Source organism: Papilio xuthus, unplaced genomic scaffold (assembly GCF_000836235.2).
Source record: "Papilio xuthus unplaced genomic scaffold, Pxut_1.1 DF827789.1, whole genome shotgun sequence".
Classification (NCBI taxonomy): domain Eukaryota; kingdom Metazoa; phylum Arthropoda; class Insecta; order Lepidoptera; family Papilionidae; genus Papilio; species Papilio xuthus.
The window spans coordinates 1,892,176-1,918,469 of record NW_013530860.1 but is presented as its reverse complement, the minus strand read 5'-3'; the positions used below and the strand labels follow the sequence as shown (position 1 = coordinate 1,918,469).

At 34.4% G+C, this 26,294-nt stretch overlaps 6 protein-coding genes across 9 annotated transcripts in view; 2 read left to right on the top strand and 4 right to left on the bottom strand.

Moving 5' to 3' along the window:
• Positions 1-3,693: 3,693 nt before the first annotated feature.
• LOC106115538 (uncharacterized) lies at positions 3,694-6,653 on the bottom strand. Its single transcript, XM_013308967.1, has 5 exons — positions 6,417-6,653; positions 5,994-6,124; positions 5,868-5,925; positions 4,147-5,793; positions 3,694-3,930 (listed from the first exon to the last, which is right to left on the bottom strand). Exons 1-5 carry the CDS (start codon positions 6,550-6,552, stop codon positions 3,800-3,802), a joined length of 2,103 nt encoding a protein of 700 aa, XP_013164421.1. The 5' UTR covers positions 6,553-6,653; the 3' UTR covers positions 3,694-3,799.
• Positions 6,654-6,914: 261 nt separating this feature from the next.
• On the top strand, positions 6,915-10,983 carry LOC106115446 (uncharacterized). Of its 2 annotated transcripts, XM_013308801.1 has the most exons (8): positions 6,915-7,219; positions 7,798-7,902; positions 8,197-8,321; positions 8,585-8,821; positions 10,015-10,131; positions 10,244-10,309; positions 10,503-10,563; positions 10,841-10,983. In XM_013308801.1, exons 1-8 carry the CDS (start codon positions 7,051-7,053, stop codon positions 10,891-10,893), a joined length of 933 nt encoding a protein of 310 aa, XP_013164255.1. In that variant the 5' UTR covers positions 6,915-7,050; the 3' UTR covers positions 10,894-10,983. The 2 variants fall into 2 exon arrangements, with proteins under 2 accessions (XP_013164255.1, XP_013164256.1); XM_013308802.1 differs by lacking the exons at positions 10,015-10,131; positions 10,244-10,309; positions 10,503-10,563; positions 10,841-10,983 and adding an exon at positions 9,137-9,530.
• Positions 10,984-11,352: 369 nt separating this feature from the next.
• Positions 11,353-14,535, bottom strand: LOC106115441 (malate dehydrogenase, mitochondrial). Its single transcript, XM_013308796.1, has 8 exons — positions 14,332-14,535; positions 13,751-13,914; positions 13,476-13,583; positions 13,134-13,397; positions 12,675-12,890; positions 12,400-12,525; positions 12,128-12,271; positions 11,353-11,856 (listed from the first exon to the last, which is right to left on the bottom strand). The coding sequence occupies exons 1-8, from the start codon at positions 14,495-14,497 to the stop codon at positions 11,653-11,655; spliced, it is 1,392 nt and encodes a 463-aa protein (XP_013164250.1). The 5' UTR covers positions 14,498-14,535; the 3' UTR covers positions 11,353-11,652.
• Positions 14,536-14,951: 416 nt separating this feature from the next.
• On the top strand, positions 14,952-16,093 carry Gr68 (gustatory receptor 68). Its single transcript, XM_013308768.1, has 2 exons — positions 14,952-15,950; positions 16,013-16,093. The coding sequence occupies exons 1-2, from the start codon at positions 14,952-14,954 to the stop codon at positions 16,091-16,093; spliced, it is 1,080 nt and encodes a 359-aa protein (XP_013164222.1).
• A 2,653-nt stretch (positions 16,094-18,746) lies between these two features.
• Loqs (loquacious) lies at positions 18,747-24,054 on the bottom strand. Of its 3 annotated transcripts, none has more exons than XM_013308914.1 (8): positions 23,562-23,673; positions 23,100-23,285; positions 22,698-22,851; positions 22,428-22,545; positions 22,026-22,156; positions 21,562-21,722; positions 20,500-20,631; positions 18,748-19,697 (listed from the first exon to the last, which is right to left on the bottom strand). In XM_013308914.1, the coding sequence occupies exons 2-8, from the start codon at positions 23,283-23,285 to the stop codon at positions 19,449-19,451; spliced, it is 1,131 nt and encodes a 376-aa protein (XP_013164368.1). In that variant the 5' UTR covers positions 23,562-23,673; the 3' UTR covers positions 18,748-19,448. The 3 variants fall into 3 exon arrangements, with proteins under 3 accessions (XP_013164369.1, XP_013164368.1, XP_013164367.1); XM_013308913.1 differs by lacking the exon at positions 23,562-23,673 and adding an exon at positions 23,799-24,054 and having other exon boundaries at positions 18,749-19,697; XM_013308915.1 differs by lacking the exons at positions 20,500-20,631; positions 23,562-23,673 and adding an exon at positions 23,799-24,054 and having other exon boundaries at positions 18,747-19,697.
• A 693-nt stretch (positions 24,055-24,747) lies between these two features.
• Positions 24,748-26,294, bottom strand: part of LOC106115502 (uncharacterized) — a 1,833-nt gene continuing 286 nt past the window's right edge. Inside the window, exon 2 of the mRNA XM_013308916.1 lies at positions 24,748-25,518. Within this exon, the coding sequence (XP_013164370.1) occupies positions 24,771-25,331 (561 nt within the window). The 5' untranslated portion in view covers positions 25,332-25,518 and the 3' untranslated portion in view covers positions 24,748-24,770. The remainder of the gene's footprint in view (positions 25,519-26,294) is intronic.

Sequence of the window (26,294 nt, the reverse complement as noted above, 5' to 3'; positions counted from 1 at the left end):
GTTGCCCATAGACATACGCAATTGCATATGCGTTGCCTACCTTTAATCGACGGAGGAGAGGATGCACAGAAAGAAAATATTTTCCCTTCCTGCATCCTTATGCATCCTCTCATCCGGAAAGTCCAATTCCACTTCCCATCCTTCCTTATAAGAAAAAGGATGGGAAGGGAAACAGGACTAAATTAGACCTCCGGGACGCACACTCATCAGACGAAAGGCGGAAATGCTTCCACTTCACGTCTGTCTTCTGTGTGGTCGTGGTATTTCACCGGGCGAGCCGGGCGAATTCGTGCGAAGACGTTAAAGCGGGCTCTACCACTGTTAAATAATTAAATCCTATTGTTAAATTATTTATTTAAAACATACACAAGAAAAGGACATGACATACTGTTGTCTTTATTTTTTCCAAAGATAATGATAGGGATGACAAATGTAAATAAAAGTGTCGTAGCATTCGAAATCCATATTCACTTGCAACAAAGTAAATACATTGTTGTAAACATGTACACAACTTGTTTGTTTGTACAGACTCTGTTGTGAGGGTGTTGGGTGGTGGGAGTGTGAACGACCGCTATGTCGATGGTCATCGCACCATCAATTATCGTCAAATCGACATCGTATGCAGGATACTATTTAATGTGAAAGAGCTTTATTACACGAAACATGACATTACCGTGAAATCTCACTGCCATCACGTAGTTAATATACGTGCCTTTAAAACAGTGTGTTTCACGTTGGGTCGTACAGCCTACCGATGGCCTAGTGGGAGTTTTCCCATTAGCCCAATTGATTCTATGGATTCAACCAACTTGAAATACCCATAAAAGTATGATACTTGGTATAGAAAGAATAGTTATATTTTGTTGTCTGTACTTATTTCAAAGAGAATGCTCTAAGTATCTTGATGACGACAAAACCATATAACCTTTTTGTTTATGCTTATTATAGAGAAAAAGACACTAGAAGTTTTGTCTATAAAAAGCATTAAATATTTGTTATTCACGGTAAAAGACTTTAAATATGTCATTTAATTTTTTCCACAATTATGCGCCCATATTCTTGCCTATCTAAAATGCGGGTCATTAACAACCATATCGCTTACCTCATGTCTCAACAACTGCGGCTTTTCTACACTGTAATACGTTTAAAAAGCATATTATCTTCTCGCTCATTACCTTTGAAAAGACAGAGACGGTACGTTTTAGATATATTGCACATTTTCACAGTAAAACATGTCTGCGATATTCAAGCTCTGTGTCTGTTACAAACAGATAAGTAGCGTGCAAATATGGGCGAGCTATAATACTGGTTCGTACTGCGGTAAATTATTTTAAAATAGAATAATAGATAATTGTTATCGTCATTCATAGGGGTTAACCTATTGACATTTTACCGTTAATACAAAAAATTATAAACGAGAAAGCAACTTTTCTGATGTTATATGATTATAGATTACTATAGTACCTGGCAATTGATTTGGCTATGGATAAAAAAGAAATCTTCCTCCCGATGAGCCAAATCAATTTATACATATTACACAGAATTGGCTGGCTACGTAAGTACGTTGAAGATAGTTTTAAAAAGAGAGTTAATTGCATATATTAATAGCATGTTGCATTATACAAAAAGTTATATCATTGTATAAACATTTGTAATGTAGGTAATTCAAATAAATTGCATAAATAAAGGAGCGGCCATCACGACATAACAGACACAAGCTCGGACGCCATGAGGGAGGATGGGGAGAAAGGGGTCAGACGGCACGCGACCGTTGACAGGCGATGTCCGACATGCTTGCACAATTCCTTACTACACATTACAATTTTTTTTCTTGGTGTATTGAACCATGTCTATCAACATAACGTTTTATTTATTTATTCAGTATCGGTGACTAATAAATTAGGTTAATCTTAGATGGTCATTAAACGTGTAATTATGTGTAGAAATAAATACACTCACCTTTTGGATAACTGTAATGGATGTAAAGCCCATTCTTCTTTTTTCTTTCCATTATTTTTTTCTTCTCATCATCCATATCTTTTCAATACAATTTTACTTTTTAATTCTTTAAGTTAATAAATGTAAAATAGGTTTAAACGATATTAAGAAAATCATATTAACAAAACAATTAAGATTGCCACATCGCAGGAAGTTCGTTGCCTATGATGTTAATACTTATTTAAAAAGATTATCGATTTTGTGTATATGTATTCTATAAAATTTTATTAGACATTTATAATTTATTCATCGCTTCACGTACATAAGGAGTCCATCGATTTTTCAGACACGAGGCAATCGAAAAACGCCTTATGAAATATTTACAGCAAACGTTCCACTGACACCGTTTTGCTCAATACAATTGAAAGTAACATTTTCTACTTAATAATGCAGAAAAAGAATTCCACCTTTTAAACACTATTTACAAAATACTTAACGAAACTTTACTTAACTAGGTATAGCTTAATTTATACCAAAAACACGTGTTTAGCTCGATAACTTAAGCGATATCTGATATGAGTAGTCACTAACGAAGTACCTTACTACTTCGTTTTCATATGTACCCTACAGTTCGACATGTACAACGTTGACAACAAGTTGCGAAGGAAAAATATACTTAAAATATACGAGTATTCAAATTAATTTTTACATCACAATATCCTCCATGGAGGATTCCATGGCATGTAACGACGAACCTGTTAAATATTTATATTTATGTATAAAGGTCCATCCCAATGTGATACTATTGTTTTAATAATGTCAAAGAATAACGTGTATTTAAATTAACTTTTCTTTGTTACTCAAACGATGTTGTCCAGTTAGATCCTACATGCACAATTTTTTTCTTATTTACTCATTCTCTACAAAAGTTTTTATGCTATCGCCTCCATTATCTTTCATTATCATCCAACTAATATTATAAAAGCTCATATTTGGAGGTATGGACGGATGAATGGATAGACGGATGTAAGAAGGTATTTCCATAACGGCTCCATACATATCTCGCTGAAATTTGGCGTAGATGTGGAACACAGTCTGGAGGAACACATAGGCTAGGGACGGACGGATTCGCGGAATTCAGTTAGTTTATTGTACAAAAATACATGAATGAAAATTTTGGGCAATGTTATTAGATGCTTGATTTATTTTATATTTTAACCTTCGGCCATAAAAACATACTAAAGAAAATAAATAACTGTAAAGCAACAGACTTGTCGGCACCGTTGTTCGTGACTCAGCAACTTTTACATGAAAAATGTATACGTTGAATGAAATGTCGGTATCGACACGTGGAAAATGTATCGGAAGGTAATAACGATTTCAATATACGAGGCCATAATTACCTTAGAAATCCACTACTGACATTGTATTCATACGTATTGTATGTGCCTAGTAAAGAGAATTAAAGGGATGGCAATATGTATTAACTAGTTATCGCATGCGACTCCATCCGCACGGAATTACAAAAACTTAGTACCCAAATTTTAGCGAAATCCATTTAGCCGTTCTGGAGGTACCTTCTAACAATCATCCATCCATCCATCTAAACACTCGCATTTATAATATTAGTAAGATTAATTGAGAAGGATAAAAGTGTTAAGCAAGTTTCACTACAGTGAAAACTCAGTTATTCATTTAAACAGTCCTGAAAAATGTTGGACACAACAACTGTAAATTGTTCAATAAAATACGTACTATTTTTAAGAACAAATGTGTTTATTTCCAAATTAAACAAATATTTTAATTAATGTGAATGTTTTGAATAAAACAAATGGACATCCAATTAAATATGGCCGCCGAGTTATGATAATTTTCTACTTAAATTTTCTTCGCTGTCAGTTACAGTTATATTGATGTTTAGTCCAATATCTCTTCTGCTTGGGTTGGGTCTGCGGTTTCTAGAATATTCGGAGGCCGCGGCACTGTTTTGCTCTAAAATAGAAAGTTCTGAATTAACATAAACATGTATTAAAAGAAAACACATATAGCTTCCAAAAGCATATTGAATAACATCATAAGATTGTTGATTTTAACTATTCAATAATATGGTCATGCAAAATAAATCTAACAGATTTGAGGATATCATAAAAATAACTGAATAGAATTGTATCTGACTTTTGTTAAAATAATAGAAAGAAAATTTGATACCATTATTAAGGTGCCCATTTAAAACGCGATGGTATAACTCATTAAATTTCTTTTGTCGTTTCACATTAGAAGGCGTTCGCACCACCAATGTTGGTAATAATATGTAATGCTCCAGATTTGGTTTACTTCTTGCCGAAAATTTGCGCCGCAAAGAATCTTTTTTGGCCAACAGCCGAGGTGGTTTCATATTTTTAGTATCAGAAGAATTGCTTGTACTGGTCGTATCTTTTGCAATTTTCTCAGGTGTCCCTGCACAGTTTATTTTTATAGCGTTAGATGCTTGATAACAATATGTAGGGCTCTTACTGGTGGAATGATATACGGCAGAACTTGGACCGGGCGAGCTGTCATCTTGTCTACATTTCTTTTTTCGTAACCAAGGATAAGTGAGGCGGTCATGACTTCTATAGGTTCTTCTAGCATTGTGATCTTCGTGTTTGTGGTTCGTCAGAACTGCACTTGCCACGTTCTTATTCATTACTGGTATTTCTCCATCTTCATTAGACTGTTTACTTTTGTGACTCGCGACAATGATATCACCAGTTTTACCGACCGGTCTGCAGCTTTCGTGTCGATGGTTCAGTTTGACTATTCTGTAATGTCGTCGACGCCTTCTTTCGACGTGCGCTACTCGTTCACGAAGAAGATTATCGATAAGTCGTTGCAATTCAAATCGGCTGCTGTATCGATCCGAAGTGCGTTCGCATTGACGACGAGCTAGACGTGCATTCGGCCAATGCGTTCTACAAACATCTTCCCAAATAATGTCACTCAACACCGCTTCCCGGGAAGGTGTTAATTTTATACCATCGTCGCGTGGAGCGAACTCGCCTTGAGCTAAATAATGAACCGTATCCATCAGCCGATAATCTCGTACGGGATTTAATTTATGACGGATCTTATGAACTCTTTCTGCAGCTATTTTTGGAATATCATCTCTTTTGCCCGGCACGGAAGAGCTTTGTCGCCTACCGCGAGCAGTTATGCCGTCGTACGTTGTGAAATCCCGACCATATTGCTCCTTCAGATCTTTGCCCATATGCGTGGCCTTGCTTGCAGACACAGATGTGGATTGTTGTGCGTATCTTTGGAAAGCAGATGTTTCAGGAACATGACTGTATTGCTCTATATAACTGCACCCGGGATGGCTATTCAGGGAAGTTCTTACATGTCCTTTGCATTCTTCATCCGATGACGATGTGGGTACATTATTTTCGATAGATCTTAATACCATTTCTTGTATTAAAAGTTTACGTTCTAAGTTATTTATTTTTCTTATTAATTTCTTAACGATACGACCAGAAATCAATGTATCGTCGGAATTTGATTTCGTTGCCGTAGCCGCGTCAGTTTTACCGTTTTTTACTTGAACTTCTGCCGTTTCATTAACCTTAGGAAGGTTCATAATTAGTTGAGGCTGGGCGTAGACATAACATTTTTCGGTGGATCTGTTTTTTCTATAATATAATTTGCAATCTTTTTCACTTAAATTATCAGAATTTAAACATTTCGAAACAGTAGAGGAATTATCACTGATATCTTCTGTTAGATATGCCTGCGAGAAACTATCCTTGTTTATTAAAATATCACTTTTAAAATCTTCGGTGGTATTTGAATTATCAATTTGACATTTATCTGTACCGCAACCTTAAACAAAAAATATGTAAAATAAAATCCTATATTTTACAATATATTTTAACAAAAGAACAAATAGTACTTACGAGTAGGAAAAGACAAATGATCACCAATTGCTAGTCTTGACCCAGTTTTATGCGAACGCTGTTATTAAATAATTTTTAAAGTTATCAAATTTTTAATTAAGAATAATATAAACATATTGATTTTACCTTTTTTGTACTAAATCTATCTTTTTCAGCTAAATATAGAGTTTTAATACCAGGTGCCCTCGGCTTTATGGAAACCAATACTTTTTGTGTCGGTTCTTGATCGAAAGGACTATCTTGAATTATTTCTACATCTAAAATAAATTAATTTATTATTTCACAATTATTAACTCACAAAAATATTGTTCGAATCACTGTTTATAGTTATTCATATTATAAAAAGGTTACAGAAATAATTTAAGACCTAACATTTGGACATGCAAAAGATGTTAAAAAAAGAGATATAAATGTCAAAGTATAGCAAAATCAAAATACACTAAAAATTAATATCATAATTACTACTTAATCTAGATATGAATCTTTTCTTTCTATTCTTCTTCAACTTCTAAGAGATGTAATTTACTTAACTATGTAATTGTTACCTACCTAAATACAAATGACTTTTTGGTGAATCGTCTGATATTTTTGCGACAGAAGAATTTTCGTAATCAATATTCCTAATAATCTTCTCTTCTTTATTAAGCAATGATTTCTTTAGAGATGGAAGCTGTTTATTTTCCATCACATTTTATTCTTTTTCTTTACCAGCATACTTAATAATTTGATAAATTATATAGAAAACACACTAAAGAATTTTTAAGTTGTAAAAATTTTATGTTTTGCCAGATATGTATGCCAGAATGACGTCTTTATTCTTTATTTAATTTATGAGCGTAATACAAAGAAGTATTGATTTACCAAATTCAACTGTTATCTTGTAATCAAACGAATTTTTAATTTATGTTACGATTATTTCAACTTAGTTAACTAAAAATATTACACGCTATAATTTTCATAATTTTTAAAAAATATATGATTCCTAGAATTAACTAGATACTTATTAGCAACATCTCATTTCGAAAATAGAAGAAGTTATGTTAAAACAAAAAAGTTTACTGTCAAAATTATAAAGCGTGACGTTTTAACATTTGTAATTTCGTGAGTATTGTATCTTTTTTTGACACTAAACGTGTGAAGAAAAAGGTTTCCTGTAGTTCTAGATGAATTAGTTTTTGCTGGTATGTCCGAGCAAGACAAAAAGAACAACCCCCCAGCGCTAGGGGGTCCCTCTGTACTAGTGGTAGATCAGACACAAGGCAGCAGACAGAAACAGTCTTTCCGAGCCACCGAGCTACAGCAGGACGCATCAGAGTTACATCATAAACGATCGCGCGCATTCGGAGTGCCGTGTAAGGATTTTCATATATTCTAGTTAACCTGTCAACATCTTACGTTTTACTGTCAACGCTCAAACGCTCTTCTCCTTTTTTTGTTATCATTTGGAGTGTTAGAACCTATAGGCCTATTGGTTCAATCGTTGCTATCAATAGTTCAAGCTACCTACTTTTGTAGACCCGAAATTTTGGTTACATTTTTATACAAAACGGAACTTTCCCATATGGAATATGGGAATATTGTAATCTTTGAAAGAAGGAAAGTGTCATAAAACTAATAAATTAATATATCAAATAAACAATTTCTGTACTTAATATTTTGTATTTACTAGCATTTTTATCAACAATCAACCATCCACCGCTGGTAGTAAGTATACCGAACAAATCGTGCCAAACATCAAATGATATTTACCTGATGGTTCACCTATAAGGTTCTAGATTAATCTCTTATGTATATATAAACTTATATATGTATCCAACTGTATACTCCATCAACCGCCCATTCCGGGAACATTGTGTCTGGTCCATTCACAATAAAGAAATAAATATAGAAGTTATTGTTTGCCCTATAAAATATGTTTAATTTGTTTCAGCCGTAGGTGAGGAATTGAAAGATATATGTCAAGAGGCCAACGGTAGTACCGACCCGGATAACAAGGAGGAAAAGGAACAAAAAGATCAAAAGGGACAGGACGTCGGTAATAATCTCTGATTTCCTTCTATACTTTTTAGGTTAAAAAAGTTGACTGCGCGTTTCGTTTACTAGACCAAAAGTGAGATACAACACTTGTTCAAGCTATTATTTATATTAGAAGTCCAAACCATGTCATAAATGTAATAGTCGCTGCCTGCTCTGGTGTTATGATCAGTTATTTCTTGATAATTTTTCTACTTTAATGTTTACGAATAAGTTTCTATTTTCAAAACCGTGTGTGACGAACAATAGTGTGATTTAAATATATAACATTTCAAGAAGCTTTTTGTTTGTGTAGTGTCGTACGATAAACAAAAACAGATGTTGACGAAAAAGTTGTCTTCGAGCCACAACAAGCATGATCCGCCTGAGAACATACAGTTTGAGACGATAGCGTTAACGGCCGTCAATGTGGAAAATAAGGTAGAACATCCTGTATATTCAATAGTATCAAATGTAGAGTATGGCGTGAAAAGCTATCCTCAGCGTAATGCAATATGACATGATTCCTGTCGTGTGTCCTTTGGAATGTTTTAATTACCCATTTCAATGAAATCGGGTTTTTACAGGTCTGGGTCTTTTATGTTCATGAAGAAAGATGAAGCAAAAATTTAAAGTACAAAATAGCAGAAACACAAAAACAATGTAAAATTGACAATGCATTTGAAATGTAAAATTGTTTTCAGATAGAATTAGATACAAAAGCTAGTGGAACGGTTGCCGGGGCCGTGACTCCACAATCTACTCCATCGATCGCCGCGAAGGAGTCGGCGGCACAACCGCCAGAGTCACAGCCCGAGGAGTCACAACCGCCGGACACAAAGCCGGAGGAGCCGGTTACTGTAATGGTTAACGAGGAGTGCATAAAGGAAGAGATAACAGAGCAGCCTAAAGCTGATATTGACAAGAAACAGTCCGATTGGGTGAGTGATTTTGTAATGTTTGATGAGTGGTGGCTGTTCCGTGTCAAGGCGGAATTTATTATACCCTATTATAGACGATCGCGATTCTTTTCAGATAATTGATACGAAAACGACATCGGTTATTAATATATTTTACTAGGTTTTGTTCAATCGCAGTTACAAAATATAACTTCAATTAAAACAAAAGTACGCTCGGTATAAAACAGTTTCGATCTAGTTTAGCGAGGCAGCCCGCCCTTGCTTGTCTGTCCATGTTTAGTAGTATAGTTAAGTTAGACGCATTATCATTCTGTCATAATGTTGTTTGCTTTATAGTCGTATTTGGAGGAGGAGCAGGCGGGCGGGCTGCCGCGGGAGACGCGCGCGAGCCGCGTCAGCCGCAGCGTTCGCACCTTCTTCTGTTGCGGCGTACCCTACGAGGCGCCCTCGGAGGACGACGTCTCCGTCGAGAACTACGTGTCCGGCATATAGACCACTCTAGGAAATAAATTGTTTACAACGCATACTACCCAATAATAATTGCCGCCGCCGCGAATTACTCATTGCTTATCAAGTTTTTTCCACGTTTTGCGAGCTTTATAAGATTTCAGTAAATTGTACCGGCTATTTATGTATGAAAGACTATGCATTGGCGGTTGCCAGCGTACGGTAATGAAAAATAAGTTAAAGAACATTTTGCGTGTACTCTAGTTGTGTATATAAAATTACTAATACAATGCTCTTTTATTTAACCCAATTCCGATCAGTGGGTTGCACGAATATTTGCAACAATCGCCTTCGTATTGTCATCGTCAATTATGTCAAAATTAGTATAAGATTTTTGGTGTACTTTACGCTCGATAGGAGCGCACTAATTTTAATACAAATTTTATCAATAATACACGATCGCGATTGTCACTAATATTCCTACTAGGCCCATAGATAGTTATAAGTGTAGGAAAAGTTGACAGATAAAATACCGTGATGAAACAGCGTGACAAACGATGTAGTTATTTTAAAGATTAGGGCAGAAGTCACTGACCCAGGTTTGTTTCACCATGTTTTTACCGTCCGTCTGCATTTTACGAGAGAAATGTCAACCATCTTGACTTGATTTGGTGACATATTATTGCGAAAATCTGATGAATGAATTCTGATGATGAAGGCTGATGGTCAATGGGGATATATGGTACTATTGTACTTAATTGTTATAGATTACACCGATGAGTAGCCGCTGTTATTACTCGTTAGATGAAAAAGCTTCAGTTGGACCTTGCAAGCCAGCCACTTGCCTCGAGCGACCATCTGGCATCTGCATTAGTCTACCAAAGGTTTGTAAATAATTTTAATAAACGTTTATGTATGCATTTTTTTCATTCAGAACTAATAACATATTTTTAAAGCAATCGAAATATGCCATAATGAAAGTATCTATATTTGCAGAAATCATCAATGTCTTGCAACATACGAGACCAAGGACCAATTTCAGGCATTAGCTTAGTCGTCAGGGTAATTTTTTTTTCTTTGATTAAAATTAAAAACAAGATACAGGATGTCCCAATTGTAATAATCACTAATCTATCTATACAGTTTAAAAAATTGGTGTGTCTGCATTGATGGTCGTGGGCGACTGCTAGTGTTATAATTAGCTAATGTTCATAATGGTCATAAGCACTATATAACTATTTTTTTTAATTTATAGAAACGATGTTCAAGGCCATCGGTGAACATTGAAATGAGAGAAATACACAGCGACCCAAATGGTGATTATTAATATTAGATTAGTTTGAGATCCACATATTTACTTATTATTTTAATCTATCATTTCTAAATTACATATCTTAGATGGTTGGATTTCAAATAATTTTCATCATATGTAAAATGCGTTTTAGTAAGATTTGATTCTCAAGATAGTACAATCTTGAGAATGACTTGATTCTTCTTATCTTTGGTTTAGAAAACTCGGTTAAATTGTAGGTTATGATCTTTTTAATATCTAACTAAAAAACTTATATTTATGGAACTTATTTTATTTTTTAGGAGAAATGCAAGCAAGTTCTGAAGAGTGCTTCAGTGAAGATGCGCATTCTTAAAACCCAAAATTAATTTAAACATTAGTTGACATTCATAGGATTTTCATGAATTCGAATAATTTAAATAGTCGTTTTATCGTTTGTGTTCTTTGAATTTTATACCAAAAGTTTTACATTTGTTTTATGAGAATATCTGTTTCATTTATGTAATAATTTAACCAATAAAAGAAAAATTTAAATTCGTGTTAAATTTTTGTAATTTTATTATATTGCACATGAATTGTTACAAGTTAACACTTTTTATACTTTTGCACTTTGGATTACGTTAGTTACACAATAATAAAATAACTACGACCACAATATAATTTGTTCCAATAGTATCGTACCCTAATTCATACAATCTGAACAATTTGTATAAATCATGTGGCAATCTTAATTTTATTAGGAGATGTAGAATTTAATTAGACAATTATTTATTCCAAATTAATATAATTTTAAAAATATATTTTATTATATTCAAAATATCAAACAATTCAAAAATATGCAAAAGTAATTTAAAAGTGTCAAATGTCAAGAGCTTTATAAAACTTTTGTGTACTCATATTTTAGTGTGCATCGTATTTACTATATTATGCCGTATTTGTAGTCTGTCTACGGCTCCAAAAAATTTGTTATGTTTTCCTGGTTAAAGAAAATCCGCTCGGATATGACCCCTAACTGATGACCTCAGGGCCGGATCTTAAAACACAGATTCCCCGCCCCAGCATCCTTAGAAACCACGGTTTAAAACAGCCTTTTTTTAAACATTTTTGTTCTAATTCAGTTGCATCTTGGTGTCTTGGCTCGGTTTCGTATCTCCTGTTCGATGCGCACGCTCTTCGGCATTCGGCAATCGTTGCAAGCGGCGCTGTGTTCCATCATCCGCTGCCGGCCCTTAGTCGCGCGGTCCGTGTAGAAGTCGAACTCGCGCGGCTTCCAACACAACTCCGTGGTGCCGCAACGACACGTCATCTCGCGACAAATCTGTACCAAACAATGAGATTAGGTATAATCTCATTTCTCATGGCGATAGCCATGAATATGTTAAAGGATTTAATCATAGGGTGTGTTTAGCTGATTACTGTCAGTGGTTCATGTTGGTAATTGAACACGGTCTTAAAACAATTCAGAGGTCCTAATAAGATTTGTAAGGTCATGTGTTCTAAAACATAAGTGTGTAGTAGATATGCTACCATCTTGTCACATATGTCCTAAGTTGTAGGGTATTATGATATAGTTTTTATGTGTGTCTCACCGAGGCGAGGTATTCGTCGCGGCAGGAGTCGGGGCACTCGCATGTCCAGTTGGTAGGCGGAGCGCAGGGCAGGCACGGCGGTACATAACACTCGCTGGGTGAAGGTGAACAGTAGCACGTGCATTGCTGGCACATCGTGTATACCTGATACATACACAAATACGAAAATCACACATGCAGATCTAATTAACGTACTCATCTCAGTTACACGCTATAAGAATTGGAATGTATTGTAGATTTAAAGAGCTTTTATCAGCATGTAATTTACTTACCAGCCAAATAGCTCTAGCTATTTCATTTTGCACGTAAGGAAGACATTTGCAAAGAAGACAATTTTCGAATTTAGTCAACTCTGGAATTCCCAAGTTTTTCTCTATTCCCGTCGAACCAAGAATAACCTGCAAAGGAAAAAAAAATTATTTTTAATTAGGCTCCAAAAAAATAAAAACTTTTACACGGTACCTGTTGGTTATATAGATGTTTTTACGGTTTCCTTACAAAACCAGTAAAACATATTGTCAGCAAAAAGATAAATTCCCCAACTTACTTCACTGGCGAAAAACTGACAGTTAGGAGCGCAAGTGCCCAGACAGTCGACGTATGCACACTGCTCCACCTTGCCGCCCTGCAAGCCTTTCACCACGTTGAGCGTGTTGCGAGCGAGGGCGTATGCGCCCGCTAGGCTCGCCGTTGCGTGCCTACAGCCCTTAGCAGCGCATACCGCCTCCGTGCCACCCATTATACAAGATGTCACGCACTCCACCTGGACAACAACACGAATAGTTCATCTTCACCACACTACTGCACTGAAATTCCTGCAGTGTATTTGGCAAATTTAAAGGCAAGGTTTCAAGTCATTTTGGTTATAAAAGGGCTGCTTATTTGCCTCCTTTTTTAAGGTCTGGATTTAGATGTACAGTGTTTACACTAGCTGACAGGACAGAGCCATAAAATCACAGCTGTAAGCTCTGAGTGCCATCTTCTATATAACAATATGTGAACCCACATGTTCCTGCGTCAATGTTCCGGGATGTACTGCACTGGAGAGCACCGGCACCATGGTGTTAGGCGTGGCGCCACCAATGACGGGCACGCGCACGCTCTCTGGCGGCACGCGCAGGAAGTCCGCTAGCACGGTGTTAGCGCGCACGCAATGGAGCTCAACACAACCGAGCAGCTTGCGAGGGTTGTACACGTTTCGAAGTCTTTGTATTTCGCTGACTAAAGGCACCATACTTTCCACAGGCTCCGTACCGACTATGGTAAAGGTCTGTAAAACGTTTAAATTGATCGAAGTTATATTTATTTGTGAAATCAAGAACAGATAAGGATTTGAATGAGCTCTTACGTCAGGACATGTGTTGCAAATCTGCAGAGCGATTTCGGTGATTATTGGCGCGCTTTTTTCAAAACTGTCTTCTTCATCACGAGCCACAATGACTACTACTTTGGCGTCCTGTAATAATTAGTACACGTTATTTTATGGACTACCAAATTATGCTCTAAATTAAAGTTGTCTATAAATATTTTTTTTATAAAAACCATGAGTATTTGACGTCAAGTCTGATTGGCAAATCTATGTTTCGTTGTCCTATATTATTTTACAATTAATATACTCTTTACCTTTAGCGCATCGCAAAGCATATGGCGTCCAGAAAACGATGAGATCTTGCATTTGGTGTCAACATGACTTAACTCCATGCCGTACCCGCAAGTGGGGCAAATGTCATATAGAGCTATTTCATCGAGTAACGGACTTTGTTTTAATAGCAATGCTAATGGCTGACCTGAAAATAAAAATAAAAAGTAATTTATTATGCTATTTTCAATTCACTGTGGTACGGGTGGTGACTTTATTTTTACACATAGTTAACAAAAGTTCTTCTAACGCTTTCATATATGTAATTTCGTAATAAATGTGGTGTTTGCTTTCTTTTTAAGGAATTAATTTGTTTCATAGAATTTATAAAAATAACGGATAACTTTTAGATTTGTTTTTTCTATTGATGGTATTAGATTTGTTGCGAGGAAAGTGTAAAACTAAGAATAACAAAACAACTAAACCCAAAAATGTTATACTGATCTTAGTGTCTTTGGGTCCTAACTTTGAGCTGATAACGATCTGTTACAGTAAGTTTTTATTCCTCTCAGTGTGGAGAATAGCTTTATAGGAACGTATAAATAAAAAAATATTATGTTCTTACCTGTGTTCCCGGCTGCTCCACAAATAGTGACCTTCATGCCAGCCGGACACGTGCTGTACTTTCGATATACATTATTGCTATCGATTTTTTGCGACAAATTCGCAATTTTCGACTTCCGTCTGACATCAATTTGTAAAAAGTTAAATAAAGTTCTCAGGCGATACATTTTTTTTGTAATTTTTTGATATTTTTTTAAATACTTGCTTAATTTAGATGTCCATTATAATTTTTTTATGTTTATAATTTATGACAGATTATTTATTCAAAGAAGATGTTTGATGATGTCATTAAAACTTCTTTATAAATTGAATTAAGAAGTTTGCATATAAGCCAACTATGCTTTACGCGCACATTCATAATTGAAACATGCTGTAGCTAAAAGAAGCATGCCATAGCAATTTATTTATTTGCAAACATTCTAAAGAAATTAAGTTATAATTTAGTTACTGAATATATGAATAATAAATGGAAATCTAATTTCAGTTTACCGATAAACGTTCTCACATACCATTAGCAATATTATTGCATTGTAATATTGCTAATGGAAAAACTAAAGTTGATTTCTATTTTAATCTACAACTTGGTACGACCATTTCAATCCACATTATACTGCATTTAAAATGTTAAATAATTTGAAGAGTTGTTTAAATCCATTACCAAAAGTAAATGTTAATTTATCTATTAATGATATTTTTAAACCAATTTATTCTGTGATAACTTTCCTAGGACTGTTTCCGTATAGTGTTAAATTACACCAAAATAAACAAAAATATACAATTATACGTAAATCAATATATGTTAACAGCATATATGGTGTTAGTATGGTTTTAACCATAAATGTGTTTTTAGTATTGCATATTAGAGAAATGTTTTTTAGTTCTGACTCAAGCCCTATTATAGACGTTTTACTGACTAAAATAAATTATTTTATAGAACTAGTTATTGTGATATTTTTTATCATAGTCACATATGTGAATGCGTTTGTAAATCGACACAAATATGTGAAAATGTTAAATACAATAATGTCAACTTGGAATGATTTATCAAAACGTTATAAAAATTTTGGTGATCTTAGACGTGTTTATTACAAAGTTAATTTATTAGTTAAATGTTTATTTCTTATAGTTTTAATGCAGTGCTGTCTTAATTTCTTACAAGGAGATCGTTTATGGAGGATGATTTTAATGTACATCTCTTTTAATTCGGCACAGACTTTACAATTCATTATGGTCCTTTTTTATTACGTAACAATAATGTTGTTAGTCATTTTGCTCGCAAACCTTGAGAAGCAAATTACACAATTACACAATAAAATAAATGAAGATAAGTGTTTTGTTCAAATGAAAACGCAAACGCTAACAGTTAAGCAAATAGAACTGTTGTATAACAAAGTTTTTGATGCTAAAACTGAAATTAATCAAATATTTCAATATCCTTTATTAGTGTGCTTTTTTCAATCCTTCTATGGCATTGTCAATGAGGCATTAAATATGTATCAACGATTAGTCGTCGAAAAATGTGCAACTGTTTACGAAATATTTAATCATTCTTTTTGGATTACTTTTCATTTAATAAAGGTATTCCTTATGGCATCATCCGGACACGCTTTGAAGATGAAGGTAAGAGTGATTTTTATAAGAAAAAAAAAATACTTTATTGAATTAAAAAATATATCTTGCAGGTTCGTAAAATTAGACAAGCTGTGCTCGACATTCCGACTGAGGTTCATGATGTCCGTTGGTACATGGAGGTATTTATATAGAATATTAACGTTAACAACCAATGTATGTATCAAAAGCTAAGGCTTTAATAATTTTTTTACAGGTTCAACATCTTTCTTCGGTAATTTCTAACAAAAACATCTTAATAGTGTTGTTTGATTGCATTTCATTGGACGCAACACTAATGTATTATGTAAGTACAATACGCGCCATTTTTCTACATAAATGTTTAACCCTTTCGAGGCCTCGAGGCCATAGACGTGATATAAAATAATCCTCACTTTAAGATTATTAGGAACATTTTCATCACTCGGGATCGTCCTTCACACTTTTTCCAAAGTGGATAATAAAGTTTGGATCCAGTCACGTGCCATTGGTTAGCTATAAGTCACCCCGTTTCACATAAAATAATGAAGTGTTTCTCAAAATCGAGCGCTCGGTTTTCCTCAAGATTTGTCTATATTTCCTCAGCAGATCTCAGGTATAATAAAGCATTATTTCTTTCTTTTCAGACGCTTTCTTCTGCGTCATTATATCTTATTATTTTAGTTCAAATTGATAGAAACAATGAATGATTATTGATTTGAAGAGATCAGAAAACCAAGTGACCTGAAGAGTTACTTTGATATGCTTTAATTTCAACACTTCATGATGTCAATAGTATTTTAAGAGTTTCGTATAAACTTCGATACTTTATAAAAAGATACGATTTGATTGTATTTTGTTTATTGACCAATAGAAACTGGCACTACAAAAACTGGGGTAAAGTGCGAGTAAAAAAAACAAATTATTCAAGCAAACATCAAACTTTATTATATGAGCTAAAAACAATATGTGCGAGCAAAATGTCGTCCATTATTTCATTACATTTTAATTATTAAAATTACAACTAGCAAGAGCGATATTTGAAAAAAAAAACCGTCGACTACGACGAACGATATTAATATTATTTATTATGTAAAAACCAAGACTGACTAAACACAAACATAAAACGCGAACTCCGATGTCTCTTTTGTCGGACGTTATAATTTCATTTAGTTGGTCTTGGTTGAACGGAACTCCTTTCCTTATCTCCGTAAGTCTTTTCTAATTTGAACAGTGCGGAGATGGCGGCGCGACGGCGCGGCGGCGGGATGAGCTCACACCATTCAATTTAAAAGAAACTGGGTTAGTGCACAGCCGTCGCTAGGTAACGCCGCACGACTACTATGCACCGGCTACAAAATGTTACAACCTCTATACTTTGCATTAAAATAATGCCCATTTTCACAGGCAAGGGATCCTAACATCGCAAACTTTAACACCAGTAATGTACTCCACTCAATGTTGTCGACTTCCCTGCAAAGTTTTCAATCATGTATATAAAAGAAAACCCACTTTGACTGGCTAAAAATGAAATAATTCCGTCGGCCCGACTGCCGGCGCTGGAAGGCGATGTTTCCGTTTAATGCTCAGCATGTTAGACATCATCAACGCACCGCACGGAACTAAAGGACGCGGTACATCGCCACTGCAACAACTAAAACAACATTTATGCTATACCATTATAAATACACATTAAAAGCTAATATTTAGAATTTGGATAAGTAGATAATTATTTTATACTTTTTTTTTATTATTATTTATGAATGCAAAAACATGCTAAATAATGCTGAATATTAAACTGGAAATAATCCACACATATATTTTTTTTGTAATTTTTTTTTTACCTTAAATACATTTTATATATTTTTTTTACATTTTCTTGTAATAATTTATTGAGTAATTTCCACGCTGGGAAAATTACACTAATTCTATGCAAAGTATAGCTTGTATTTTATTATATGACCACTCCATACTTTGTTTCAAAGTTTACGGGCTATGCTATTTACTCGCACATTGGCAGTGAACGTAAACAAAATAAATACTCTAATAAAACACAAGGCAACATATTATTATATAAGCAATATAACATATACTTAATTATTACTAATTTCATTGTTTCCAGTCGATATTTTGTTGAAAACATTTTTTTTATATCATAAGGTGGCAAACGAACGAGCGGCCACCTGAAATCGCTGAAATAGCGAAGTGACCATTGACCATAGACAAGCAATTGCATATGCGTTGCTTACCTTTAATCGACGGAGGAGAAGATGCACAGAAAGAAAGTATATTCCCTTTCCATGTATCTTCTCATCCGGAAAGTCCACTTCCGCTTCCCATCCTTTCCTTATAAGAAAAAGGTGAGAAGGGAAAGAGGACTAAATTAGGCCTCCGGGACGCACACTCATCAGACGAAACGCGGAATTGCTTCCACTTCACGCCTGTCTTCTGTGTGGAACATACATAGAAGTATATGTTTCCAACAAAACATTGAAGTGCTTTCATATCCTTTGGAACTAGACAGTTTTTTGCTAAATTATGCGAAATTAATTATGTCTCGTAAGTAATCTCAATATAACAAGAGAATAATAAAGTTATTTTAAAATTTGAGTAATGCCAAATTCATTTAAAAAATGATAAAAAAATATGTATAATCATCGCATATGGCATTAGAGGAAATCAGTTTTTTTATTTTAAAAATATATTACATTTAAAAAGAATTCATTGTACGGTAATAATGTGTATATGTATTCTAATATTGAGTTCATGATTTTTATAATAAAATAATTTTACTTTTAAATAAAATGTACAATTCAAGTTCATTCTCTATATCCTAATAAATAAATAATTTTGACTGGTTATTTACTTAAACTACATTACGAATATACCAATTTGCATATAAGATATACAAATGTAAATACACGCAATCACTAAATATACAAATGATATAAAAAGAATACATTTGTAAATGTCAGTTATAGAATTGAAAATACATGAAAACATTAATTATACATACGATATACTAAGAATACATTTGAAAGTTGCTACACATATATACACTGCAAATATGCCAGTTATACAGCATAGCCCGAAGTGAAGCCCGGTCGTATGGGAGTAGTGAAGATACAGCTTCAGTCCCGGCGACATCACGAGATAAACATCGCAGTGGCACCGTGTTCTCTACAAAATATTGCTCAAAACTAATACATCAAACATTTATACACATAGACAGGCCAAAATAAATTAAAATATACATATAGACATTTGTATACAGTCCCGCTGTTACTGATTGATTATACTTGCATTATTTATTTAGAATTAAATCTTATTTGCCAGTAAATGTCTACATTTAGTTTTCAATTAAAAAACATAAGACATAGTCTTCAAATTCATATGAATGGGCCTATTTATATATTTAAACATTTAACTGGGAGCATATAATTGCTATCGAGTGTTCAAAAATAAATTCACTCAGAGAAGCACTGGTTGCCACTTAGAAATGAGAAACGGATGTCGCACGTTCGAGAAATCTCACTTCTTCGTCATAATTTTCAGATACTCCAGAGCGTTCTGGGCAGCCGAGGACTGAGCGTCCTTGCTGGTCAAGCCAGATCCATAGCAAACAGCCACCGGTAAAGTAGACAACTGCACGAGGCATTGAGAACGGCCCGTCATAGACTTCTCTTCAATATCAACATATGTCACTTCAAATGCTTGCTCGGAAGCTATCTCTTGCAGAAATTGGACAAAGTTGAAATCCTTGTTATTCAATGGAGTGATCTGTAAATAGATTAGTTATTTAATTATTTTCATTAATTAAATTCTATAAGCGCCAGCATAAACACAAATAGTGACTGAATATCACAGAGATTTTAAGTAGAAGATAAACGCTTTAGTGGCAATTTTGGTTCTGAGTGTTGGTGTTATTTAAATAGCATGCAGGTTAGGGACAGAGTTAACATGCATGTCAAATCACAATTAATACGTATTTTATATAAGTAGCTACAACAACATTCAATAGTAAGTATAATTAAAAAATTATACAATTATACAAAATTTAGGGAAAGAGATAATTAATAACACATAGAACTTGCAGTATACTCATAAAAGTCGATAATCATTGTAAAGTAGAATTGTGTAAATGAGATAAAATACATTATTAAATCATTGTATCACATTGAAACAAACAATAACTAAACAAATCATGCATCTAATCACATCTAAAACACATTCTAACACACATTTATAGTCTTTTAGTTGTATTTACCCGACTGACCCATAATATAGACCAGAAAATGTTAATCAGAGGTATATGTTATTATGTATAATTCTTAATATGAATACCTAAGTACATTGAGAGAAATGGCCAGATAATTTTTTAATTAGTTTTTTTGGTTCTTTTTTAAAAAAAAACTATTGAATACATTGGAAATTAAGCTTTCTATATTTTATTATGTTGTTTTTTAACCTCAAAAAATCTTATAAACTTATCAAAGGGATCCGAAGAGTCAGTCGGTTTTGATATAAAATCGATAATAAGTTGTAAATCAAACATTTGCGATTGAATGTGTATTCATCATACCTGCAACTTGGCCAGGTTAGGGCCGATAGATTGCTTAAGATGTTTGTGGAACTGCGACACCTTGTGGCTGTGACTTGTTGTGAGTGTGGAGATTTTACTATCTTTCAAATCGGCATAGCGCGACGCGACACCCTAGAACACAACACCAATTTTAATATTTTAACAAAATCTATCGCAATCCGTATGAAAGATAGTAAAACACCTGGCCAAGTTCATCAGAACCTCTCGATTCCTACAGAATTTTAAAACCATGAAACATTGCTGTCCATTTTAACTTCTGTAACACTTTTAAAAACACACCATCATCTCTCTCACATTGTTTGAGATGACATGTGACAATACACATATCAAGACACAGGACTTGTTCGGTCCCAGTTCGCTTCAATATTAAAAAATTAAATGTTTACAAGTTCGAAAATTAGGATTTCTTTCGAAACTTGTATTGATGTAACATGTAATGATTATAAACAAAAAAACAAAATAACATATTTTTATGTGAATGTTTTTGGCTCACGGTATAATACACTGAGTTGTAATGGTATGAAAGAACTGCATATAAAATTATACATTTACTCGAAAACAAATCTATGTTGCAATTTGAAACTTTATATATTTATTTCGCTGCTAAATTATTTCGTTCCTAATTTTATAAAAATTGAATAGTATTAACTTGATATTTCTGTAAATTAGTGAACAACACAAAAAATTGATTATCACTTAAATGTTATTCTTATTTATTAGAAGGGAAGTTGTTTTAGTAAATACATATTAGTAATAACACACAATACAAAATGGCAGATGAGAAATATTATTTCTTCTCAGTTTATGCAACACAATTGATCATATTGTAGAAATTATAAAAGAATCCTTTATTTCTAAAACAATTTCATTTAACCCTATCCATGGAACACCTGTTGTCACTTTGTTTAAATAATTCAAACAAGAGTCTTAACAACTTTAGTGCCACCACTCAGAGTTTACACTATAAGAAAAAACATAGTGGCATGAACAGTATTAAAAATGATAAGCAAATGCTATATGAGTACAAATTATTTAAATTACCTCTTCCTCATTCTGGAAGGATTCCGGAGGGTTATCCTTCAGCGCCTGCCACATCTTGTAAGCGGCTTGGCGCTTCGCCAATTTCTTGGACTTGCCCGTACCCACCTCGCGACGCTTCAACAGCGTACAGACGATAGTGAACTGACGCTCATGAGGCAGACCTGAATTAATTATGTAATTAATAATCAAAATAAATAAGTAGCACTTTTTTTTAATCTAATTATTTTTACTTGATGGAATGCTACAAGTTCTTCATGTGAAAGTGAACTTGCAAAGCAAGTCAGTGGGACTATATATGTTAAAGATAAAAAATAAATCGCAAAACATTCAAAATAACTAAATACTAAAAGTTTAAACTTTTTACCTTTGTCAAGGTTTAAAAAATTTTTATTTATACTTTATTTTTGCACAAAGATTTCATACAGACAAACATTAAAGCTAATACAGTATTAAAAAATACTCACGCCTATTAACATTATCATCATTCTCAGCATGATAGGAAGGGGGTGGCCAGAAGCGAGACATGCAGAGCTCCTGCAACCAGCCCACAGGATTGCCCATAAGCTTGTCCTCAAACAATGACACCGCTGCACCACTAAGAGAAAAACACAAATAATTTCACTTGAAGTATTGATTTTACTTTGTTTTGGTGTTTTGATTACATTTCATTTGTGACCAGTATCTTCTTTTGCTTCTTGACTCTCCAACTAACAAAGGGTGAAGATTGGTTCACCATATTTATATCATGACCAGTATGTTCAGTTAAATCTAATTGGACTATATATGATATATAAAAATCTTAACTAATGAAATTGAAAAAGCATTTCTCATAGATTTTAATGCCATAGATTAATTGTTATACTTACGGTTCAGGCACATTTCCATTAGTTGGTGGTTCAGGAGGGGCTGCACCAGTGAGACGGTCCAGCAAAGCCTTAGCTGCTGAGTGTTTCGCTTCTTTCTTAGATCTCCCTGTTCCCATAGCTGTAAATATAAATAGCTTGAATTTCTCGTTATAGACGCTATTTCGAGGGTGTCAAAAGTGTACTAAAGTACTTTTGTGGTAAGTTTAGAGGAAAGAAAGTTTGGTCACATATTCCTTAGAATTTAAGCATATTGGAGAAAAACTTTCTTACCGACTAAATCAGCAACAGTTACACGGTAGCGGAAAGTAGGCTCATGGATCATTCCCTCAATCTGTACCAGCTCATACTTTGGCACAGTTCCACGGCGAGCTAATAATTCTTGTAAGACAGAAACAGGAGTTTTCATAGGAAGAGCTTCCATTTCCTAGCAAAATAAGTGTAAAATTAAGATATAGTTAAAGCATTTTTGATTTTGATAATGTTAAGTTATTTATATTTTGAGAACACCACTAATGTTATGTATGATCACTCCGATACTGATTGCATCGGTTTTATTTTTTACTATTGGATTCTTATAATATTAGTTTACAATGTGTAAATTCCCACTCTATTAATATCAGATAGACCACTTTCTCTTGTACCTATGATGAAGTTATAAATTATTAAACAAACCCTTTTAGCAGCCTCATCCAAAGGCAGACGTTCCAAATTGTTGGGTTGCTTGGGACGATTCTGAAATCGTCGGCGTGGCCCGTGAGGCACGTGCTCGCCGTCTGGGCCGGCTCCGTGCATCGGCATGCCGTGCAGTACACCTGGGTGCATACCCCCCGACTGAGGGTGCACCACTCCACCGTCCATCTATTGCATACAACAGCCTAATCAATGACTATCACACTGTATATAATCAATACTGTACTGTAACTTAATCCTTATTTTTGTATTACTGTTTGCCGGCTTCATTTTTTATCAATGAATTAACTGATAATTTATGGTAATTTTGTATAACTTATTGAGTTCAACAAAAATAATGTTAAGCTTTAATGTTATTAAAATAATTGTATTGATTTAAACAAAGTAAAAAATTATTTATAAACTGCGATAGTGTTTTAAGTAACATTGCTACAATGAACTTACTTTTAATATTTATTTGCTTAACAAAAGGTACTTTAACGAGAAAATAATTTCACGAAAGTAAAACATGTGATTGGGTAAATGACATGGCGCCGCACCGGCCATTACCCGCAAAATGGCTACATGCCGGCAAATCTTGCCAAAGACTTACAATATTAACAATTTCTCGACTTATCTGTTATAAATCGTTCTTTCATTCAATTAAGTGATCTTTATAAGATAAAAAATTCTAGTACCTACCATTTTGTAATACCTCTCCAAGATTGCGATTTAATTAAACTTTTGTTAATAAGCGTATATCCTCTACCTCTATCACACTACGAGAAAATATCGATCACATACACTTTTGGAAGTAATAACACACTTTACAATATCACCAAGAAATTAAAAAAATTAGTTATTAGCCGTACAAGTGGATAGATATCCAGAAAAAATCTTAAATTAATTTTATGCACTGCAAAGGATTTTATGAACAAAATCTATAGAGTAACTAATTTCAGACCAAAGAGTATGGTAAGTACAGTCTAGTAGACGTAGATGGACATAGACATGAAAATGTAGACCAAACATTTATCTCTATATTGTACTGGATAGGGTAAAAGCAGTGACATTTTGTGCTTATTTGATTTTCGCCATTTTGTCGGTGACGATAGCAGAGTTGGAAACTCCAATTAATATAAAAGGCGTATACAGCAAAGCTATTGGTTTATCTGTCTACGTCAAAAGACGTAGAACTAAGGTTTACGTCCATGGACCCACGTCGGACACACCGCACACACGGCCCGTAACGGATTTTAGTATGCTTTGTATGATTGGACATAGCGCTGCGGTTGTCATCCACCTCGCCCGCATCGAAAAACAAAGCAAATCCATGCGTACGGTGCGTCCGGCGTAGGCCTATAGACGCGTACTTATCCGACACAGTAACTTCAACGGACATTTTTAATTCAGAACAAAGCAAAGTTGTTATTTAGCAGCGACTTATCCATCGTTTATTTAACATATGAAATCAAAGATAACATAATTAAATAAAATTGATGCTTGCAGTTCAGCACTACGGTTTGCATGTGTGAAGCAGATCCTATTATTATATACCCAATGTGATTTGCGCAGTTCTTTTACTAGAAAATTGGAAACATTTACACACGATCTTTTAAATAATAAAAAAAAACATTTAACAGACATTTATTGAAATAACAGCATATAAATAGGTTACTTTTGAACTTCGAATATTTTTTTCCGTGAATATTTAAATTGATTTAGTTTCAACTTTCTTGAAGGTGTAGTTTGGAGATAGCAAGTAGGGGTTGACGGGATATTTTGCTCTGCGGTAGCTGATTTGCAAATATTGGACCACGTTTCATCATCATTTGACATTGTCCAGGTTTCAATTTCACTGGCAGTTGACGATGTATTATCATCTTTTTCAAAGGGATCATCGAGATTTATTGTATCAAAAATGGTACTGTCCCGTTTCGGTTCATCGCGAAATTGTAGCGGTGGTAAAATTATGTCATTTTGTGCCAAACTTTCTAGGAGTGATTTTGGATCCAACATAGATTGGCTAATATCCAAATCATTATTGAAAAATTCTATTTTGTCAAAACTAGGACTTTCACAGTCGATAGGCGATTCTAAATCAGGTGATTCTAAATCATCGAAATTTTTATGTCCTGTAAATTCAATATCAGGATCATCTATTAACTTATTTGCTACGGGTTCATTTTTATTTGTCTCTGTGCTATCTTTTATACTTTCAAAAATTTTTGCCATCAATTTTGAATGGTCTAATACTGGAGTTGGTTGAATATTAGTGTTTTGACTATTTGGCTCTTGGAGTTTATCTAAATCTTTTATTTTGAAGGGTCTTTTAAATTTTTCGTTTTTAATGTTTGTCGTAATTTTATTGCAGGTAGAACTGGGCGCATAACGATCTCTTCCATCTGAATCATAAAATTTGCTGAAAATTGAATTTAATCTCTTAATATCATCATCATTAACCTGCCCTTATCCCTATCGAGGGTTGGACAGTAAGTACTACTCCTCCATACATCTCTATCAGCCGTCATATCCGAGTCTCACCCCTTCCTACGCATATCCTTTTTCACACAGTCATTCCATACTTTTTTTGGTCTTTCTTTGTAGCTGTAGGTGACCTCCTACATATTCCCCAAAATACTGTACAGTCACACATACACATACATAACACGCATACTACAACACTCACACATAAACACGGGTGCATGACGAGTGGTCGTCGTCACGTCTATTTGTTGACCTCTGATTGGCAAATTCGAATTGCAACGCACAGCTGAGCGGGGGTCACTGACCGGTTTTGCATACGCGCGAAACGACAGTGGAGTTCCGCAGCGCCCGCGACATACCACGCTTTCTATTACGCAACTTGTTACTTTGTTATCCGAATTTGTGCATTTCTCTTTCTCCTACTTGTATTCTTCTTCTCAGTGTTGTACTCTCCTTCTTATTATTTGTTGTGGACTGTGAGTGATAATAAACTGTGCTGTGAATATAACTGTGCCTCATTTCACCTGTCGCCGCACTCACCCTTCACATCATCATCATTCACACCTTCCCACACCGGAGGTGACACCACGTCACCCCTAACCCTTCATTGGTGACCCCGAGGAGCACTAAGATGAGCAACACCGAAGACGAATTCCAGGAGGCACGGATTTTGCAAAATGAACCTTCTGCCCATGTATGTAAGGTTGGAAT

Excerpts from the sequence above, each read along its gene's own strand:
- LOC106115538 (XM_013308967.1), bottom strand. The coding sequence starts at position 6,552 with ATGGAAAATAAACAGCTTCCATCTCTAAAGAAATCATTGCTTAATAAA. Across the intron at positions 5,794-5,867 it reads TCATTTGTCTTTTCCTACTC|GTTGCGGTACAGATAAATGT; the intron begins GTAAGTACTATT and ends TTTTTGTTTAAG. Across the intron at positions 3,931-4,146 it reads AAATGGGCACCTTAATAATG|AGCAAAACAGTGCCGCGGCC; the intron begins GTATCAAATTTT and ends TTTCTATTTTAG.
- LOC106115446 (XM_013308801.1), top strand. The coding sequence starts at position 7,051 with ATGTCCGAGCAAGACAAAAAGAACAACCCCCCAGCGCTAGGGGGTCCC. Across the intron at positions 8,322-8,584 it reads CCGTCAATGTGGAAAATAAG|ATAGAATTAGATACAAAAGC; the intron begins GTAGAACATCCT and ends AATTGTTTTCAG. Across the intron at positions 10,132-10,243 it reads TCTGCATTAGTCTACCAAAG|AAATCATCAATGTCTTGCAA; the intron begins GTTTGTAAATAA and ends CTATATTTGCAG.
- LOC106115441 (XM_013308796.1), bottom strand. The coding sequence starts at position 14,497 with ATGTATCGCCTGAGAACTTTATTTAACTTTTTACAAATTGATGTCAGA. Across the intron at positions 13,398-13,475 it reads TTTGCAACACATGTCCTGAC|ACCTTTACCATAGTCGGTAC; the intron begins GTAAGAGCTCAT and ends AACGTTTTACAG. Across the intron at positions 12,272-12,399 it reads TAGCTAGAGCTATTTGGCTG|GTATACACGATGTGCCAGCA; the intron begins GTAAGTAAATTA and ends TGTATGTATCAG.
- Gr68 (XM_013308768.1), top strand. The coding sequence starts at position 14,952 with ATGTTAAATAATTTGAAGAGTTGTTTAAATCCATTACCAAAAGTAAAT. Across the intron at positions 15,951-16,012 it reads GACACGCTTTGAAGATGAAG|GTTCGTAAAATTAGACAAGC; the intron begins GTAAGAGTGATT and ends TATATCTTGCAG.
- Loqs (XM_013308913.1), bottom strand. Across the intron at positions 22,546-22,697 it reads AACTGTTGCTGATTTAGTCG|CTATGGGAACAGGGAGATCT; the intron begins GTAAGAAAGTTT and ends TTATATTTACAG. Across the intron at positions 19,698-20,499 it reads CTAACCTGGCCAAGTTGCAG|ATCACTCCATTGAATAACAA; the intron begins GTATGATGAATA and ends ATCTATTTACAG.